Below are 18609 nucleotides of genomic sequence, written 5' to 3' on the forward strand. Positions count from 1 at the left end.
GATTACATTGTACTATACTACTAATCGGTGTTTGGTACAGGGTAACATGTGCCAAAAATGGCTACAGAAAGAATTCGAGCAAATTCGGAACACCATTGATACATGTACAAAGGGAGGTAACTCCCAAAAACTGTTCGATAAAAAAATCAGAAAACTGCTGTCTCTCAAAATGCCCAACCTCGATGATAGTGTGTCCAAAAAACCTGTTATAGATGAAAGTGAATATACGGCGGATTTAAATGAGAGTCGACCCACAATTCTGGAAGATAGTCAATCTACAATTCTTAATGACAGTGAGTCCACAATTTTAGACGAAAGCGAAACGTTACTGAAAGGATTCGAGCAGGTAGTCAGTGATGTGGAACCAGAAGCTGATGTGTTAAAAGAAGAAACGAACAACAATCCAAAAGAAACAGATGAAAAGCAACAGCCAATCATGTCGATAATATTACATGCTATACACAAGATGGAAATGAAGATAGTAGAAAGTCATGTAAAATACAATGAAAAAATTAATGCTCTTACAGAAATGGTTCAGAGGTTAGAGAAGAAAATAGACAAAAGTTCTGAAGGAGAGCATGAAAATCCAATCTTGAAAAAATTGGACCAAGTTCATGAAAGAGAGCTGAAGCTGGAAAAAACATTAAATCAAAACAATGCTACAACTGAACAAGTTAAACAGAGAATACAAGTAATAGGTTCCACCCGTGCATTTTAGGTCGAAAGGTGGCGCTACTGTTTCATAAGTGGTATGCGGGACGCTTTGTCTTGAAGACGCTTGAATGTTTTCGTATGACGCTAACTTACTGACTGTATAGGTAACGATAGATTTCATTACTACGAGGGATGCCGCAATATTGTTGCGTTCCTGGGTGTAAAAATACAGGCGGGCATCGCTTTCCGTCTGATTATACACTGAAATTGAAATGGCGAGTTGCTATTAGACGAACAGACCAGAGAAAGCGTCTATGGACACCTGGCAAATTTGACGTTGTGTGTCACGCCCACTTCCTCCCCGGTGACTTCAAGACGACACTATTAGGTTAGTCACGGTATTAATTACACGTTCATAGATTATTTTTTGTTGAATTTTCATTGATTTTTTTCTATGATTGTTTTTTTTAAACTAATAAAATGAATTCCTGTTCGTGTTGCTTTGTGGTTTGTTTTCAATTTCCCAGGTATATACGTCCTGTTAAAACAGACATGCAAGCAAGGATGATGGAGATGAAGTGGATGAAATTATTTGGGAGTATTTTAATTCCATTGTATAGGGCCTATAGTAAAATTATTCAAATATATATTTCGGCAACCTAAGCATAAGCATGATGATTGTTTTTATAATAAATACAATACTCAATAATAATTCATTTAATTTTAATTTAAGAAACTTTTGATATGTTTTCCTAATTTTATTTTAACTTGTGGTTATAAATATCAACATCCAGCTCAATACTTTATAAATATTCAATAAAATTACAATCAAAATTTCAAACTATTTTCCTCATCTTATAAATTAATTTCATTCTATTTCTTTTTGATAAGGTGACAGATCACGACTAAAGGAAGATGCGGTTCCTTCAATTTTTACATTTAACGCAAGTAATGAAGAGTCATCAAGAGAAAAACGATTTAAGAAGAGGCACACACACCCAGAAAATTTAATTCCATTCCAGGAGATTGGCTGTCAGCAAGAAGTAGAGGTTAGTACTGAATCAGAACTTGTTGACTGTGATGAATGTGCAACTGAAGAGCCTGCACTGCAACACCAAGGTATACAATGTGAAATTCCAACATTCGGAAAACTGTCTGTTGAAAGTGTCATGAATAATGATAAAATCATTAACTACTACACTGGGTTTCAAGATTACAACCACTTTATGATGTTTTTTCACTGCCTTGGACCCAGTGCATATGAGCTCACATACCAGTGTTCATTACTTCATCCAAAAGACCAGTTGTTTATGACTCTTATCAAACTTAGACAAGACAAAGAAGATGTTGAATTGTCAATGCTTTTTAATGTGTCAGAGTCCACGGTATCCAGAATAATTATTACATGGATAAATTTCATGTATTTTCAATTAAAAGAGATTAACTTTTGGCCATCACCAGTTGTCATCCATGAACACATGCCCCAAGACTTTAAATCAAAATTCCCTAACACCAGAGTAATACTAGATGCCACTGAGATACCTATTGAAAGGCCGTCCCATGTAAACTGTCAGAGTGTGACTTGGTCAAATTATAAGCATAAAAACACCCTCAAGACCATGATTGGCTGCAGTCCAAAGGGTGCCATAACCTTCATTTCTGATTCTTATGGTGGCTCTGCTTCTGACAGACAGATTATTGAAAAATCTTGTCTTCTGGAGCCTACATTAAAGCTTTTTGAAAAGGGCGATTCCATAATGGCTGATAGAGGCATTATGGTTCAGGATTTATTTGCTAATCAAGATGTTCATATTAATACCCCTACGCTGTTAAAGGGAAAATCGCAATTAGACCCAGACGAAGTGGTTCATTATCGACGAGTGGCGTCTAAAAGAATCCACATAGAAAGAGTCATCGGTTTGTCAAAGAGTTTCAAAATATTGAAGCATGGGATTTCGAAAAGTAAACTTCAGTTAGGGTCTCGTATCATATTTATTTGTTTTGCCATATCAAACTTCAGGAGAAATATTGTTCCAAAGAATGCATAAGATGATATTCAAAGTTACTTTTTATTTGAAAAAAAAAACTGTTGCTAATATGTACTGAAAATTTATGGATAAAATTCAGTTTCACCACAGAGATAGTGTTGAGATTAATACCTTTTATTAGCTCACCTGAGCCAAAGGCTCAAGTGAGCTTTTCTGATCAAAATTTGTCCGTTGTCTGTCGTTGTCGTCGTTGTTGTAAACTTTTCACATTTTCCACTTTTTCTCAAGAACCGCTGGGCCAATTTCAACCAAACTTGCCACAAAGCATCCTTAAGTGAAAGGGATTCATGTTTGTTCAAATGAAGGGCCACGCCCTCATTCAAGGGGAGGTAATTGGAAATTAATGAAAATTTGGTGGTATGTTTTAAATATCTTCTTCTCAAGAACCACTGTGTCAGGAAAGATGAAACTTATGTGAAAACATCCTCAGGTAGTGTAGATCCAAGTTTGTTCAAATCATGACCCCCGAGGGTAGGGCGGGGCTACAATGGCCAACCAAAGTTTTACATAGAAATATTTAGTAAAATTCTTTAAAAATCATCTTCTCAAGAATAGCATGGGACTACTATTGTATTTAAACTTTTCAATAATAAACCAATTTCTACTTATTCCTAGCCACAGTGCTCAGGTGAGCGATGTGACCCATGGGCCTCTTGTCATTCAAGTTTTTGCAGTATTCAATACATGTATAAAGATCATTCATGTTCTTGTGGAAGCCCTAAACATTACAAACTGGAGGGTTCTAATTCCATTGAGTGTTAAAAAAAAACATGTAAAATCCATGTAAAAGTATATATTTTTTAAATACTGTAGTACAGTTGAAAAATACATGTATATAATGTACAACATACAATAATGACTAGGATGCACTATTTTTTAAAGAAACATGCTCTTCAAGGCATTATTGAAAATCCATATTTAGCAAACTGTAACTGTTCAGTATTTGAGAGCTGTGGTGGAATTTCAGTACAAATAATTTTTGTTTTGTTTTTAGACAAGATGAAATAAAATAATATATGTTTGTTTATGAAAAAATTTATGACATGTACCCATTGATAAAATAAATATTTCCAAATGCAATAAACATGTATTAACACTGTTTGTTATACTTATTATTTTTATAAGTTTCTTGACCATTGACCACTTTGAATGGCAAATGGACTCCTGAAAGATAGTTCTGTGCAATGCAATACAAATAACATTTCCTTTTAAAACAGTGATGCAACATAGCTTCTGAAAAACGTTTTGTAAAAAGTTTCTAGCTTAGGAAGGAGACAATTGTTACAGTATTCATCGTCAAACAAGATTTTCTGTACAAACAAATCGCTTAAGGTATATACAACAAAGTAGCACAGAGACCTTTTAGTAACATAAAGCTGGCCTTGTATCTGGTCATAATATTTGCTTGAAGTCTTCAAAACAATTTTACCCTCATCATCATATTTCAAAAATTTGAAATTTTTCCCTGGTTTCACAACATCATTTCTGCCATTAAATGGACATTTAATTTCAACAATACTACTTCCATCAACAACAGCATCAGGAGAAGCACCTAAAAAAGGCTTGTCTAAACAAACAAAAAACCCACATTTCTTAGCATTTACATTAAATTTGCTGTTGAATACTTTCAAAGCTTTTGCCTCATAATTTTTTCCATGCCGCAAAGCTTCACTGTTGATTTGTACATCAGACAATAATGCAGCACACAGCTTCTTGGTATTTCGACGAGAAGTGGCCTTGCAAATTTCCCCAAACTTTGATGCCGTAAGGCGCCACTTCCTCTCGATGAACCAAATCTGGCTTGCACTCTGTTGTCTTGTGGACTCTTCAATCCTGACTACATCAGATTCTGTAACCTATATATGTGTAAAAATAGCATTAATTGATAAACAACTAAAAATCATAAGAGTTAGATTTATTTTAACAAAATCTATCACATGTACCTTAATGGAATCATCAACCCAGTGCTCAGTAAAGGGCAATTGGCAATAGTCGTGATCTTTGACAGCAGCCTTGAAAAATTTTTTTTTTGTCATATTAATTACTTGTACACTGTTAAAAATACAACTTCACCAGAATGTAATTAATTTCTTATTTCATTCAAATATATATACCTGAATATTTGCCTTCCCATACATGTATCGGAATGAGATATCATTGGAGGACTGGCTGCAGTAATTGGTAACTATAGATTGTACATAGTCGTTGTATCCCGGACAGTTTCTTCTTTTCTCTGGCCTTGGGTCACTGAGGAAGTCTGCAGCTAACTTTCTCTTTGTTGGAAGGTTTTCAGCTTTGACTGGAGATCCTTGAAAGCACACAAAAAAATAAACAAATTGCACTACTGTGAAATGAACAAAAATGGTTAAATTATACGGTATCAAAGAAACGTACAATATCCAGAATTTACTAAATTATTTAAAGGAATAATAAACTAGTGCTAATTGTAACGGGAACCGTTACAGATGTTCCCCAAACGCTCCCCAACTTCATTTTGGTGCCATATTCCCTGTAAGTTTCATTAAATAAGACAAATTCTGTGCATTTTTTACTTTAACAACGTTTACCGAGAAGGATACCAATTACCAAAGGATACCAATTATATTCAAACTGTAGCATTGCACCCGTGCGCATGTGAATGCATGTGCGTTATGACCATATCATCTTGTCTACACTATCTATATATTTTAATATACTATATATTAAAGCATTCAGTCCAAAAGTATTAAAAATTACTCATTCAAGTGTATTTTAAGTTCCAAATGCATGCACGTGCGTGCACGTGCATGATGGCCATACCTTCTTTTAGGAGTCCCTTATATCTATCTATGTTCTAAATCTCACCCTGTTTGGTTTAAAAACAAGGGAGTTATAGCCATTTCAAGTTTCAGCCAATCAGATTGCAGCACACGTGCATGCGCGTGATTTCATGAATTTTTTCTATATCATATTGTAGGATATCCTAATGCATGTCTATGCTTTAAATTTCAAAGCATTTCGTCAAAAAACAAGGGAGATATAGCCATTTAAAGTTTCAGCCAATCAGATTGCAGCACGCGCGCATGCGCATGCTTTCATGAAAATTTTTATTTATCAGGCTGTAGATCTTCATAATGTAGGACTATGTTCAAAATTTCAAAGGATTATGACAAAAAACAAGAAAGATATTGAGACTTTAGTTTCAGCCAATCAGAGCGAAGCGCACGTGCATGTGCGTGAGATCTTGCTATTTTGACCATGTCATCTTGTCTATACTACTAATGTCTTCTTACATTATGAGTTTCAAAAAATTCATCAAGAAATAGAAATGTTATGGCATCATATTTCACATGTTGCACGTGCGCGCTCTTTCCAGCACATGTGCATGTACGTGCTTTCATGAAAATTCTTATATATCAGGCTGTAGACCTTTATAATGTGTGACTAAGTTCAAAATTTCAAAGGATTATGACTTAAAACAAGAAAGATATTGAGACTTTAGTTTCAGCCAATCAGAGCGAAGCGCACGTGCATGTGCGTGAGATCTTGCTATTTTGACCATGTCATCTTGTCTATACTACTAATATATCCTTACATTATGAGTTTTAAGAATTTTCATCAAAAAATAGAAAAGTTACGTCAAAATCCATTATATTGGTCATTTCAAGTGTTGCACGTGCGCGCTCTTGCAAGCACGTGCGCGCAAAATGACCTTTGTTTGGCAACTCTACATAACATGCCTACTGACCCTAAAAAGGTTTCACCTAAGTCAGATGTGTTGTTTACAAGATCACTCGTGGACAAAATTTTCCCAGGAAGAAGAAAAATAATAATAATAATAATAATAATAATAAGAAACAGAGTAAAAACAATATGTTCCCCAACTTCGTTAGGGGAACATAATTACCATCATAGGAGGATTTTGGTTTTGTAAACATCATTAAAGTATCAGTGCACGACTTCCCTAGTCTGAGTTCTCTTGATTCTGTAAACTCTTTCATCATCAGGAGGACTGCAGCAATGTGTTTGCAGCTTCCATGAGGCCCCTTCCCTGCTGGACACTCACAGTGTGTGTTTACAGGATCTCCAGACTTTTTGTCTAGTTTTATCTTGTATATGTAGGATACCTGTAGCAATAAATATTATGTAAGGAATGAATTTAATAGCTACTCAAGTTATACTGGTATAACCTGTGTTGGGGCAGTTTACACTTTAATTTACAAACTACAAAGCAGTTTATTAAAAAAAACATAAACTCTTCAAACTCAGTTTATATGCAAACCAGTATAACTTAGGTAGTTGTTTAGTTCATTCCTTATAATTTAATTTTCCAGTTATTAAATGTAGAAAATAAAATGATTGTTCCTTCAACATGTTCAAAATTGCTGTATTTTATTAAGGGAAACATCAATTGGACTGATATGTTTTTTATGTAGGCAATCCAGGTTATATGATTTATATTCATTCAATTAAATGAGGCGTTAACAACTAAAACTGAATCATTATGAAATTGAAATAAACTAGTGCTAATTGTAACGGGAACCGTTACAGATGTTCCCCAAACGCTCCCCAACTCCCTTTCGGTGCCATATCCCCTGTAAGCTTCATTAAATAAGACAAACTCTGTGCATTTTTGACTTTAACAATGTTTTCCCAGAAGGATATCAATTATATTCAATTTTTAGCATTGCACCCAAGCGCATGTGAATGCATGTGCGTTATGACCATACCGTAAATCTGGAAATTTTTGCTGTAGATAAATTTTTAGCAAATTTGCGAGTTCGTTGCATTCGCAAAAATATTTTTCTTAAGAATAAATTACCAATAAGAAAAAGTTAATAAAGCAGTGGTGATTCGCAAAATTTTGAAACGTAAAAATTAATCAACACCATTTTGACTAAAATTCGCAAAATAAAATCGACGTAAAAATTTCCAGATTTACGGTATTATCTTGTCTACACTATTTATATATTTCAATATACTATATATTAGAGCATTCAGTCCAAAAGTAATAAAAATCACTCATTCAAGAGTATTTTTAAATATACTCGTTTCAAATGCACGCACGTGCGTGCATGTGCATTATGATAATACATTCTTGTAGGAGTCCCTTACATCTATCTATGTTCTAAATCCCATCCTGTTTGGTTGAAAAACAAGGGAGTTATAGCCATTTAAAGTTTCAGCCAATCAGATTTCAGCACACGTGCATGCTCGTAATTTTATGATTTTTTAATATCATTTAGTAGGATATCCCAATGCATGACTATATTTTAAATTTCAAAGAATTTCGTCAAAAAACAAAGGAGATATTGCCATTTAAAGTTTCAGCCAATCAGCTTGCAGCACGCGCATATGCGCATTCTTTCATGAAAATTCTTATATATCATGTGGTAGATCTTCATAATGTAGGACTATGTTCAAAATTTCAAAGGATTATGACAAGAAACAAGAAAGTTATTGAGACTTTAATTTCAGCCAATCAGAGCAAAGCGCACGTGCATGCGCGTGAGATCTTGCTATTTTGACCATGCTGTCTTGTCTATACTACTAATGTATCCTTACATTATGAGTTTCAAAAAAATTCATCAAAAAATAGAAAAGTTACGGCAATATCCATTACATTGGTAATTTCACATGTTGCACGTGCGCGCTCTTGCAAGCACGTGCGCGCAAAATGACCTTTGTTTGGCAACTCTACATAACATGCCTACTGACCCTAAAAAGGTTTCACCCAAGTCGGATGTGTAGTTTACAAGATCACTCGTGGACAAAATTTTCCCAGGAAGAAGAAAAATAATAATAATAATAATAATAATAATAACTAGTGCTAATTGTAACGGGAACCGTTACAGATGTTCCCCAAACGCTCCCCAACTCCCTTTCGGTGCCATATCCCCTGTAAGTTTCATTAAATAAGACAAACTCTGTGCATTTTTGACTTTAACAATGTTTTCCCAGAAGGATATCAATTATATTCAATTTTTAGCATTGCACCCAAGCGCATGTGAATGCATGTGCGTTATGACCATTTTATCTTGTCTGCACTATTTATATATTTCAGTATACAATATATTAGAGCATTCAGTCCAAAAGTAATAAAAATCACTCATTCAAGAGTATTTTAAAATATACTCGTTTCAAATGCACGCACGTGCGTGCACGTGCATTATGATAATACCTTCTTGTAGGAGTCCCTTACATCTATCTATGTTCTAAATCCCATCCTGTTTGGTTGAAAAACAAGGGAGTTATAGCCATTTAAAGTTTCAGCCAATTAGATTTCAGCACACGTGCATGCGCGTAATTTTATGATTTTTTAAATATCATTTTGTAGGATATCCTAATGCATGAATATATTTTAAATTTCAAAGAATTTCGTCAAAAAACAAAGGATAAATAGTTATTTAAAGTTTCAGCCAATCAGATTGCAGCACACGTGCATGTGCGTGATTTCATGATTTTTTTTCTATATCATTTTGTAGGATATCCTAATGCATGACTATATTTTAAATTTCAAAGAATTTCATCAAAAAACAAAGGAGAAATAGCCATTTAAAGTTTCAGCCAATCAGATTGCAGCACACGTGCATGCGCGTGATTTCATGATTTTTTTTCTATATCATTTTGTAGGATATCCTAATGCATGACTATATTTTAAATTTCAAAGAATTTCGTCAAAAAACAAAGGAGATATTGCCATTTAAAGTTTCAACCAATCAGCTTGCAGCACGCACACATGCGCATGTTTCATGAAAATTTTTATATATCATGTGGTAGATCTTCATAATGTAGGACTATGTTCAAAATTTCAAAGGATTATGACAAGAAACAAGAAAGTTATTGAGACTTTAATATCAGCCAATCAGAGCAATGCGCACGTGCATGCGCGTGAGATCTTGCTATTTTGACCATGCTATCTTGTCTATACTACTAATGTATCCTTACATTATGAGTTTCAAAAAAATTCATCAAAAAATAGAAAAGTTACGGCAATATCCATTATATTGGTAATTTCACATGTTGCACGTGCGCGCTCTTGCAAGCACGTGCGCGCAAAAAGACCTTTGTTTGGCAACTCTACATAACACGCCTACTGACCCTAAAAAGGTTTCACCTAAGTCGGATGTGTAGTTTACAAGATCACTCGTGGACAAAATTTTCCCAGGAAGAAGAAAAATAATAATAACTAGAGCAAAGCTCGTTGCAAAGCAACGAGTAGGTCTTCCGTCCTGTTTTGACCGGAAGTGACGTCAACAAATAAAAGCAAATGAGCTAAGTGGTCTCCATTGACTTTATAATTTTGATTTTGCATTTAAACCTTCAAAAATAAGCTATTTTTGGCTACTTTCAGTCACTTCCGGTTTGACCGGAAGTGATGTTAACGGACAGAAAATTAAGTTTTATGCTTCCAGATACATATGTTACCCAAAAATATGTCAAGAACGGCAAAAATATGCATATTCTGACGACTTCCGGTTTGACCGGAAGTGACGTCGCCGAATGCATTTTGACGACGCCAATAGATTAAGCTTGACATTTTGAACAATTTTGCCTTTTAAACGTTTTACAAATTCTCAATACTTTTTGAGATATAAATGAAAATCTTTCGGCCCCTCTAGGCCCTTTATTTTAGGGGCCAGCCCTTTTTTCGAGATATCATTTGAAAGATCATGTAATTCTACACTTCTTTTGTTCTATACGTCTTAACAAAATATTTGTATGTGAAAAGATATCGAAGAAAAGGTGTTAGAAATTTTAAAATTCTCGACATGCCCATTTTTGGACCATAGCGAGCGTCGGCGTGCAGCACTTCCGGTAGAAATGAAATGCGTATGTCACATCTACAGACATTGCTCTACCATTGCTCAAAAACTCAAGTTTCTATCTTAAACCGTTTTTGAGAAAACTCGCGGACAAACTGACCCCCTGAAAATCACTAAATCGCAAAAATATCAAAACCGGAAGTGACGTCATCAAAACAAAAAATTATATATCAGCTTTGTTTGATGATCTATCAGTCCTGAAAGTTTCATGAAAATCGAGCGAGCCGTCTCTGAGAAATCGTGTACACAAAATCGGTAAGAAAAAAAACAATAAAAATAATAAAAATAGTGGAAAAGAAACCTAAGAATAACAAGAAGGTCTTCCGCTGAAGACGGAAGACCTTAACTAGAGCCGAGCTCGTTGCAAAGCAACGAGTAGGTCTTCCGTCCGGTTTTGACCGGATGTGCCGGAAGTGACGTGAACAAAGAAAGCAATGAGCTAAGTAGTCTCCAGTGACTTTATAATTTCAATTTTGCATTTAAACCTTCAAAATAAGCTATTTTTGGCTACTTCCGGTTTGACCGGAAGTGACGTCGACGGACGGAAAATTAAGATTTAAGCTTCCAGTGACATATGTTAGCCAAAATCGTGTCAAGAAGAGCAAAAATGTGCAATTTTTGACTACCTCCGGTTTGACCGGAAGTGACGTCGCCGGACGTATTTTGACGAACCCATTAGATAATGCATGACATTTTGAACAACTTTGCTTCTTTGACGTATTACAAATTCTCAATACTTTTTGAGATATAACGGAAAAAGTTTCGGCCCCTTTTGGCCCTTTATTATAGGGGCCAGCCCCTTATTGTTGATATTTTTCGAAAGATCGTGACATTCTCTACAACTTTTGTTCTATATGTCTTTACAAATTGTTAACATGTAAAAAGATTTTGCTGAAAAGGTGTCAAAAAATTCTTAATCCTCGACAGGACTTTTTTCGAGCCATACCGAGCGCCGACGTGCGGCACTTCCGGAGAAAAAGAGTGGTGTGTGACAAAAGAGCATACGTTGCTCTATCATCGCTGAAAATCTCATGTTTCTGTCTTAAGGCATTTTCGAAAAAAATGATGGACAATGAGACCCCCTGAAAATCATTAAATCGTTGAAATCTCAAAACCGGAAGTGACGTCATCAAAACAAAAAATTTACTTTCAGCTTTGTTTGATGTTCTATCAGTCCTGAAAGTTTCATGAAAATCTATCCAGCCGTTTTCGAGAAATCGCGTGCACAAAATCGGTAAGAAAAAAAAACAATAATAACAAGTGCTAATTGTAACGGGGACCGTTACAGATGTTCCCCAAACGCTCCCCAACTCCCTTTTGGTACCATACTCCCTGTAATGTCTATTAAATAAGAAATACTTTATGGAATTTAGATTTAATCAAGGTCTCCCCAAAAGAATGCAAAATATATTTAAATTTAAGCATTGCATGCGTGTTCATGTGCGTAACGACCATATTATCTTGTCTACAGTATATATATATTTTAATATACTTATTATCAGAGCATTTAATCCAAAAGTATTAAAAATTGCAATCACTCGAGTGTATTTTTAATTTGACTCATTTCACGTGCACGCACGTGCAAGCACGTGCATGATGACTACACGTTCTTGTAGGAGTCCCTTATATTTATCTATGTTCTTAATCCCATCCTGTTTAGTTGAAAAACAAGGGAGTTATAGCCATTTGAAGTTTCAGCCAATCAGATTGCAGCACACATGCATGCGCGTGATTTAATGAATTTTATCTTTATCGTATTAAAGGATATCGTAATGAATGACTATATTTCAAAATTACAAACATTTCGTCAAAAAACAAAGGAAATATAGCCATTTAAAGTTTCAGCCAATCAGATTGCAGCACACGCGCATGCGCGTGATTTCATGATTTTTTTCTATAAGATATTATAGAATATCCTAATGCATGACTATATTTTAAATTTCAAAGCATTTCGTCAAAAAACAAGGGAGATATAGCCATTTAAAGTTTCAGCCAATCAGATTGCAGCACGCGCGCATGCGCATACTTTCATCAACATTTTTATATATCATGCTGTAGATCTTCATAATGTAGGACTATGTTCAAAATTTCAAAAGATTATGACAAGAAACAAGAAAGATATTGACTTTAGTTTCAGCCAATCAGAGCGAAGCGCACGTGCATGCGCGTGCGATCTTGCTATTCTGACCATGCCATCTTGTCTATACTTATAATATATCCTTACATTATGAGTTTCAAAACATTTCATCAAAAAATAGAAAAGTTACGGCAATATATATTATATTTGTCATTTCACATGTTGCACGTGCATGCTCTTGCAAGCACGTGCGCGCAAAATGACCCTCGTTCGGCAAATCTACATAACATGTCTACTGACCCTAAAAACATTTTACCTTAGTTGGATGTGTAGTTTACAAGATCACTCGTGGACAAAATTTTCCCAGGAAGAAAAATAATAATAACTAGTGCTAATTGTAACGGGAACCGTTACAGATGTTCCCCAAACGCTCCCCAACTCCCTTTCGGTGCCATATTCCCTGTAAGCTTCATTAAATAAGACAAACTCTGTGCATTTTTGACTTTAACAATGTTTTCCCAGAAGGATACCAATTATATTCAATTTTTAGCATTGCACCCAAGCGCATGTGAATGCATGTGCGTTATGACCATATCATCTTGTCTACACCATTTACATATTTTAATATACTATATATTAAAGCATTCAGTCCAAAAGTAATAAAAATCACTCATTCAAGAGTATTTTTAAATACACTCGTTTCAAATGCACGCACGTGCATGCACGTGCATGATGATCATACCTTCTTGTAGGAGTCCCTTACATCTATCTATGTTCTAAATCCCATCCTGTTTGGTTGAAAAACAAGGGAGTTGTGGCCATTTAAAGTTTCAGCCAATCAGTAATCAGATTGCAGCACACGTGCATGCGCGTAATTTCATGATTTTTTTTATATCATTTTGTAGGATATCCTAATGCATGACTATATTTTAAATTTCAAAGAATTTCGTCAAAAAACAAAGGAGATATTGCCATTTAAAGTTTCAGCCAATCAGCTTGCAGCACGCGCACATGCGCATGCTTTCATGAAAATTCTTATATATCATGCGGTAGATCTTCATAATGTAGGACTATGTTCAAAATTTCAAAGGATTATGACAAGAAACAAGAAAGTTATTGAGACTTTAGTTTCAGCCAATCAGAGCGAAGCGCACGTGCATGCGCGTGAGATCTTGCTATTTTGACCATGCTATCTTGTCTATACTACTAATGTATCCTTACATTATGAGTTTCAAAAAATTTCATCAAAAAATAGAAAAGTTACGGCAATATCCATTATATTGGTAATTTCACCTGTTGCACGTGCGCGCTCTTGCAAGCACGTGCGCGCAAAATGACCTTTGTTTGGCAACTCTACATAACATGCCTACTGACCCTAAAAAGGTTTCACCTAAGTCGGATGTGTAGTTTACAAGATCACTCGTGGACAAAATTTTCCCAGGAAGAAGAAAAATAATAAGAATAATAATAACTAGTGCTAATTGTAACGGGAACCGTTACAGATGTTCCCCAAACGCTCCCCAACTTCCTTTTGGTGCCATATTCCCTGTAGTCTCTATTAAATAAGAAATACTTTATGGAATTTAGACTTAATCAAGGTCTTCCCAGAAAAATACAAAATATATTTAAAAATAGCCATTGCACACGTGTTCATGTGCGTAACGACCATATTATCTTGACTACACCATCTAAAATTTTAATATACTTAATATCAAAGCATTTAATCCAAAAGTATTAAAAAATACACTCATTCGAGTGTATTTTTAATTTTAGTCATTTCACGTGCACGCACGTGCAAGCACGTGCATAATGACTACACCTTCTTGTAGCAGTCCCTTATATTTATCTATGTTCTAAATCCCATCCTGTTTGGTGGAAAAACAAGGGAGTTATAGCCATTTGAAGTTTCAGCCAATCAGATTGCAGCACACATGCATGCGCGTGATTTCATAAATTTTTATCTCTATCGCATTGAAGGATATCTAAATGAATGACTATATTTTAAAATTCCAAACATTTCGTCAAGAAACAAAGGAGATATAGCCATATAAAGTTTCAGCCAATCAGATCTCAGCACACGTGCATGCGCGTGATTTTATGAATTTTTTTCTATATCATATTCTAGGATATCCTAATGCATGACTATGTTTTAAATTTCAAAGCATTTCGTCAAAAAACAAAGGAGATATAGCCATTTAAAGTTTCAGCCAATCAGATTGCAGCACGCGCGCATGCGCATGCTTTCATGAAAATTTTCATATATCATGCTGTAGATCTTTATAATGTAGGACGATGTGCAAAATTTCAAAAGATTATGACAAGAAACAAGAAAGATATTGAGACTTTAGTTTCAGCCAATCAGAGCGAAGCGCACGTGCATGCGCGTGAGATCTTGCTATTTTGACCATGCCATCTTGTCAATACTACTAATGTATACTTACATTATGAGTTTCAAAAAAATTCATCCAAAAAAGAAAAGTTACAGCAATATCCATTATATTGGTCATTTCATGTGTTGCACGTGCGCGCTCTTGCAAGCACGTGCGCGCAAAATGACCTTCGTTCGGCAAATCTGCATAACATGTCTACTGACCCTAAAAACATTTTACCTTAGTCGGATGTGTAGTTTACAAGATCATTCGTGGACAAAATTTTCCCAGGAAGAAGAAAAATAATAATAATAATAATAAGAAACAGAGTAAAAACAATATGTTCCCCAACTTCGTTTGGGGAACATAATAAGAAACAGAGTAAAAACAATATGTTCCCCAACTTCGTTTGGGGAACATAATAACTAGAAAGTCTGCTATTGCAAGCAATAGCATATGTCGCCCCGTACTGGACAAAACTTTCATTTTTATCATCACTAAAACAATGGTCCATTAGGTAAGCTTGGACAACCATCGAGTCGTATAAGTCCTTTTTGTTGCAAACGGAAGACCTTAATTGGGTACATCCAAATAATTATTTTTAGAATCGGTAGGAGAAGAAAGTAGTACAGGAAAAAATTACAAGTTCCTAAATTTGCAGACTTGCATAAAAGATATTGGGCAGATGTACTTAAACGAGCCTTGTACTTGTTAATTGGCAGTATCTTTCCTACCAAAAAAACATGGCAAATGTAATTTATTAAGAAGATCAGCCGAATTATTTTGTGTGTTATAGCGCCAGTGAGAACTCTGAAATTTCCTTACTTTCACTTTCATTTTTAGAGGTTCTGCCGGAAAACGAATCTGACATGACACCTTCAATTCCAGCATTTCTGCATTGCACAGGGCTGATGTTTCTTATGAGATGATAAATCATGTGTAAACGTTCTCAGTTTAGCGGAATCATGAACATTTTCGGCGATATGAATGTTTTGTTTACAGTAGTGATCAAGGCTTTGCGCACCTGTAGGCGTGGATCCAAGGATTTATGAATGAATAAAAGCTATGGAAATAACGTACCAACTTTTCTCTTTTATACTTGCACTATCTAATGAAATTAATAATATACATGTAATAGATATGCATGTACAAAAAAAAAACGCGAAATGCTAATAAATGCAGCTGACAATCGTTATTTTTTTATATAGATAAAATAAACTAATTGTAAAATCTAGAGACAAGACAGAAGAAGAATGGATGTTGGCAAACTATCAAATCACATCAGGAGAACTGAATTTTATGAATGAAACTTTTAAAACGTTACTTGTAAGGTGTATATGTTATATCTGTGTATTCTACCTGGCAGTGCGCTTCAAAAGGGGGGGGGGGTCGTCTTGAACATAGTACCTAATGTTTGAACGGTAAGGGCTAGGGCTTTCGTATTTCAAATATGCAATCCTTGTGAAATGAACTTTTATTGGACACGAAGAACTTTGACCCTTTGACCTAGACCTTGGAGAACACATGTGTACATCTTAACCTTTTTTTCTGTTTCGTTTCTATGACAACTGTGAGCGACTCATTTCAATTATTTTAAAAGTAGAAATCACTTTGACACATTGCAAGGAATTAACATTGAAAGTTTCAAAACGATTGCTTGAGTAGTTATTGAGAAAATCGAAATTAAAGAATTTTAACATTCCCCTGGTTTCCATGGCAATAATCGATTATTTGAAAATTTTAAATGCAAAGCGCACAACTACAGATACTAATCATTAAAATAAAAAGAGTTTCATGACGAACGTTTAAGGGACCAGAGAGAACACTCTCGGACAAAATTCGTCGCTTTTTACAGGTTTCCATGGCAACGGTAGACATATTGGAACTGAACGACCTCACTGCACAACTACAACCAGTGATCGTCCTTCGGGGAAAATTTCAGGAAGATTGTCCCAGCCATCTCCGAGAAACAGCCTGGATAAAAAAAACATGCGTACAATATCAATATGTCGTCCCCGACTTCGTTCGGGGCGACATAATAAGAAACAGAGTAAAAACAATATGTTCCCCAACTTCGTTTGGGGAACATAATAAGAAACAGAGTAAAAACAATATGTTCCCCAACTTCGTTTGGGGAACATAATAACATGAAGAGCACTAATGCTCACTTTGTCATATTGAAATAATTTCAGTCGTACTTGATTAAAAAATATATAACCTTTTTCTTCATTGCTGCTCCTACAATGCCACTTAGGTATATGTTATCATGAATAAGTATGGAGCATGCCAGTACTCTGTCACTTTCATACATCAGTTGTCCTTTTGTTATAGACTTTAAATCATTCCGTGCTTGTCTGTCATCTGAATGAAAGTAATGAAGTATATGTATTTTAAGTTGAATGACATTTCCGAATTCCAGGAACTCTATTGTATCACTGTATAGTTTACTTTCATTTAATTGAGAGAAAAAATCCATATTATTTAATTTTTTCTTATTTTTAAAAATTGAAATTGTATATACAAAGATTATATCATATTTTTATTTTAACATACTGTATAAAGAATTTCCCATTGATTTGTGGTAAGATGTGTGATTTTTTATCAAAATTTGATGTGTGTGTGTTTTTTTTATCCCTTTTTCAAGGCTTAAGAAAAGAAAATGTTATCTAGTTGAATAAAATTAATATCCAACCATAAACCATGAGAGATTCTATATTTATGCAAGCTAATTCATTATACCAGCCATTCTGTAAATGAAGTAGGCCTCTATCTGCTCCTTGGATATTTTAGGAAGGATAAGATGGTGGTCCTTTTGAAGCTGCTTAAATCCTGATGTGGGCCAGTCCACCACAGAAGGCTCAGGTAGTTTGATGGACGCTGGCGTGAAGTTGTCATTTCTGATGTAGGCTCTTAATCTAATACAGTAATGATTATAAATGTATATCTATATAAAGAGAAAAAGGGGAAACAACAGCACTCAAAATCGTTGCTGAGATGCATCTGCCGTACCTGTTCCATCTTGCATTTTATCACGAAATCCTCTCTGTTTACTAATCATGCTTTGATATATGTATTTGTTGTTTAATATACAGCAAGAAAAATAAATTATTACATGATAAATGAAACTACCTGTCAATAAGCTGAGTCTTTCGCCCAGTTGTCCGAGCTCCGCGATCGACCAACTCCTTTTTTAAGCGCGATACCGGCCAATCTACCAGATCCACAGCGTCGGAATCCATGTTGTTTTTATTAGTTACAAGCGCTTTCGGGATTCAAGCGTCCCGCGTACCACTTATAAAACAGCAGCGCCGCCTAACGTTTAATGACGTGAATGAAAGCTATTGACCTAAAAGTGAACAATTTAGAAAACAAGCTCGATGAGGCAGCAAAATTGACAGCGCAGAAAACTTCACTGGAAAAGGAAAGTACGCGGGAAATAAAAGATCAGGCAGACACAGTTAAGGCTCATAACGTTTCCTGTGATGATGACATTAGTTACGATTGTGACCAACCTGTTCCAAAGAGGCAGAACCAGGTATCTCCGATACAACCCACCGAGAAGGCAAATCATGAAATAATATTTGGATGGTGGGAAGTTCAATTGTACGCTACTTAAAATCAAAACTTATCTACAAATACAGGAACACCAAAGTTAC

General features: G+C 35.2%; 2 protein-coding genes across 2 annotated transcripts; one reads left to right on the plus strand and one right to left on the minus strand.

Annotated features, from left to right (window-relative positions):
- Nucleotides 1-846: 846 nt before the first annotated feature.
- LOC134261781 (uncharacterized) lies at nt 847-2702 on the plus strand. Its single transcript, XM_062744179.1, has 2 exons — nt 847-1042; nt 1546-2702. The coding sequence occupies exons 1-2, from the start codon at nt 847-849 to the stop codon at nt 2700-2702; spliced, it is 1353 nt and encodes a 450-aa protein (XP_062600163.1).
- A 1208-nt stretch (nt 2703-3910) lies between these two features.
- LOC134261782 (uncharacterized) lies at nt 3911-18291 on the minus strand. Its single transcript, XM_062744181.1, has 7 exons — nt 18083-18291; nt 17693-17868; nt 17172-17314; nt 6589-6808; nt 4817-5010; nt 4646-4714; nt 3911-4558 (listed from the first exon to the last, which is right to left on the minus strand). Exons 1-7 carry the CDS (start codon nt 18190-18192, stop codon nt 3911-3913), a joined length of 1560 nt encoding a protein of 519 aa, XP_062600165.1. The 5' UTR covers nt 18193-18291.
- Nucleotides 18292-18609: the final 318 nt, after the last annotated feature.

Source organism: Saccostrea cucullata, unplaced genomic scaffold (assembly GCF_032062105.1).
Source record: "Saccostrea cucullata isolate Sc308-1 unplaced genomic scaffold, CSIRO_AGI_Scuc_v1 ctg11667, whole genome shotgun sequence".
In the NCBI taxonomy this organism is placed as follows: domain Eukaryota; kingdom Metazoa; phylum Mollusca; class Bivalvia; order Ostreida; family Ostreidae; genus Saccostrea; species Saccostrea cuccullata.

Bases quoted from the DNA above. Each gene is read 5' to 3' on its own strand.
- LOC134261782 (XM_062744181.1), bottom strand. From the start codon at position 18,192: ATGGATTCCGACGCTGTGGATCTGGTAGATTGGCCGGTATCGCGCTTA. The intron at 17,315-17,692 runs GTATAATGAATT...ACTTTCATTCAG, and splicing joins CTTCATTTACAGAATGGCTG to ATGACAGACAAGCACGGAAT. The intron at 4,715-4,816 runs GTATATATATTT...AAATTTTTCAAG, and splicing joins ATGGGAAGGCAAATATTCAG to GCTGCTGTCAAAGATCACGA.
- LOC134261781 (XM_062744179.1), top strand. From the start codon at position 847: ATGCCGCAATATTGTTGCGTTCCTGGGTGTAAAAATACAGGCGGGCAT. The intron at 1,043-1,545 runs GTTAGTCACGGT...CTTTTTGATAAG, and splicing joins CTTCAAGACGACACTATTAG to GTGACAGATCACGACTAAAG.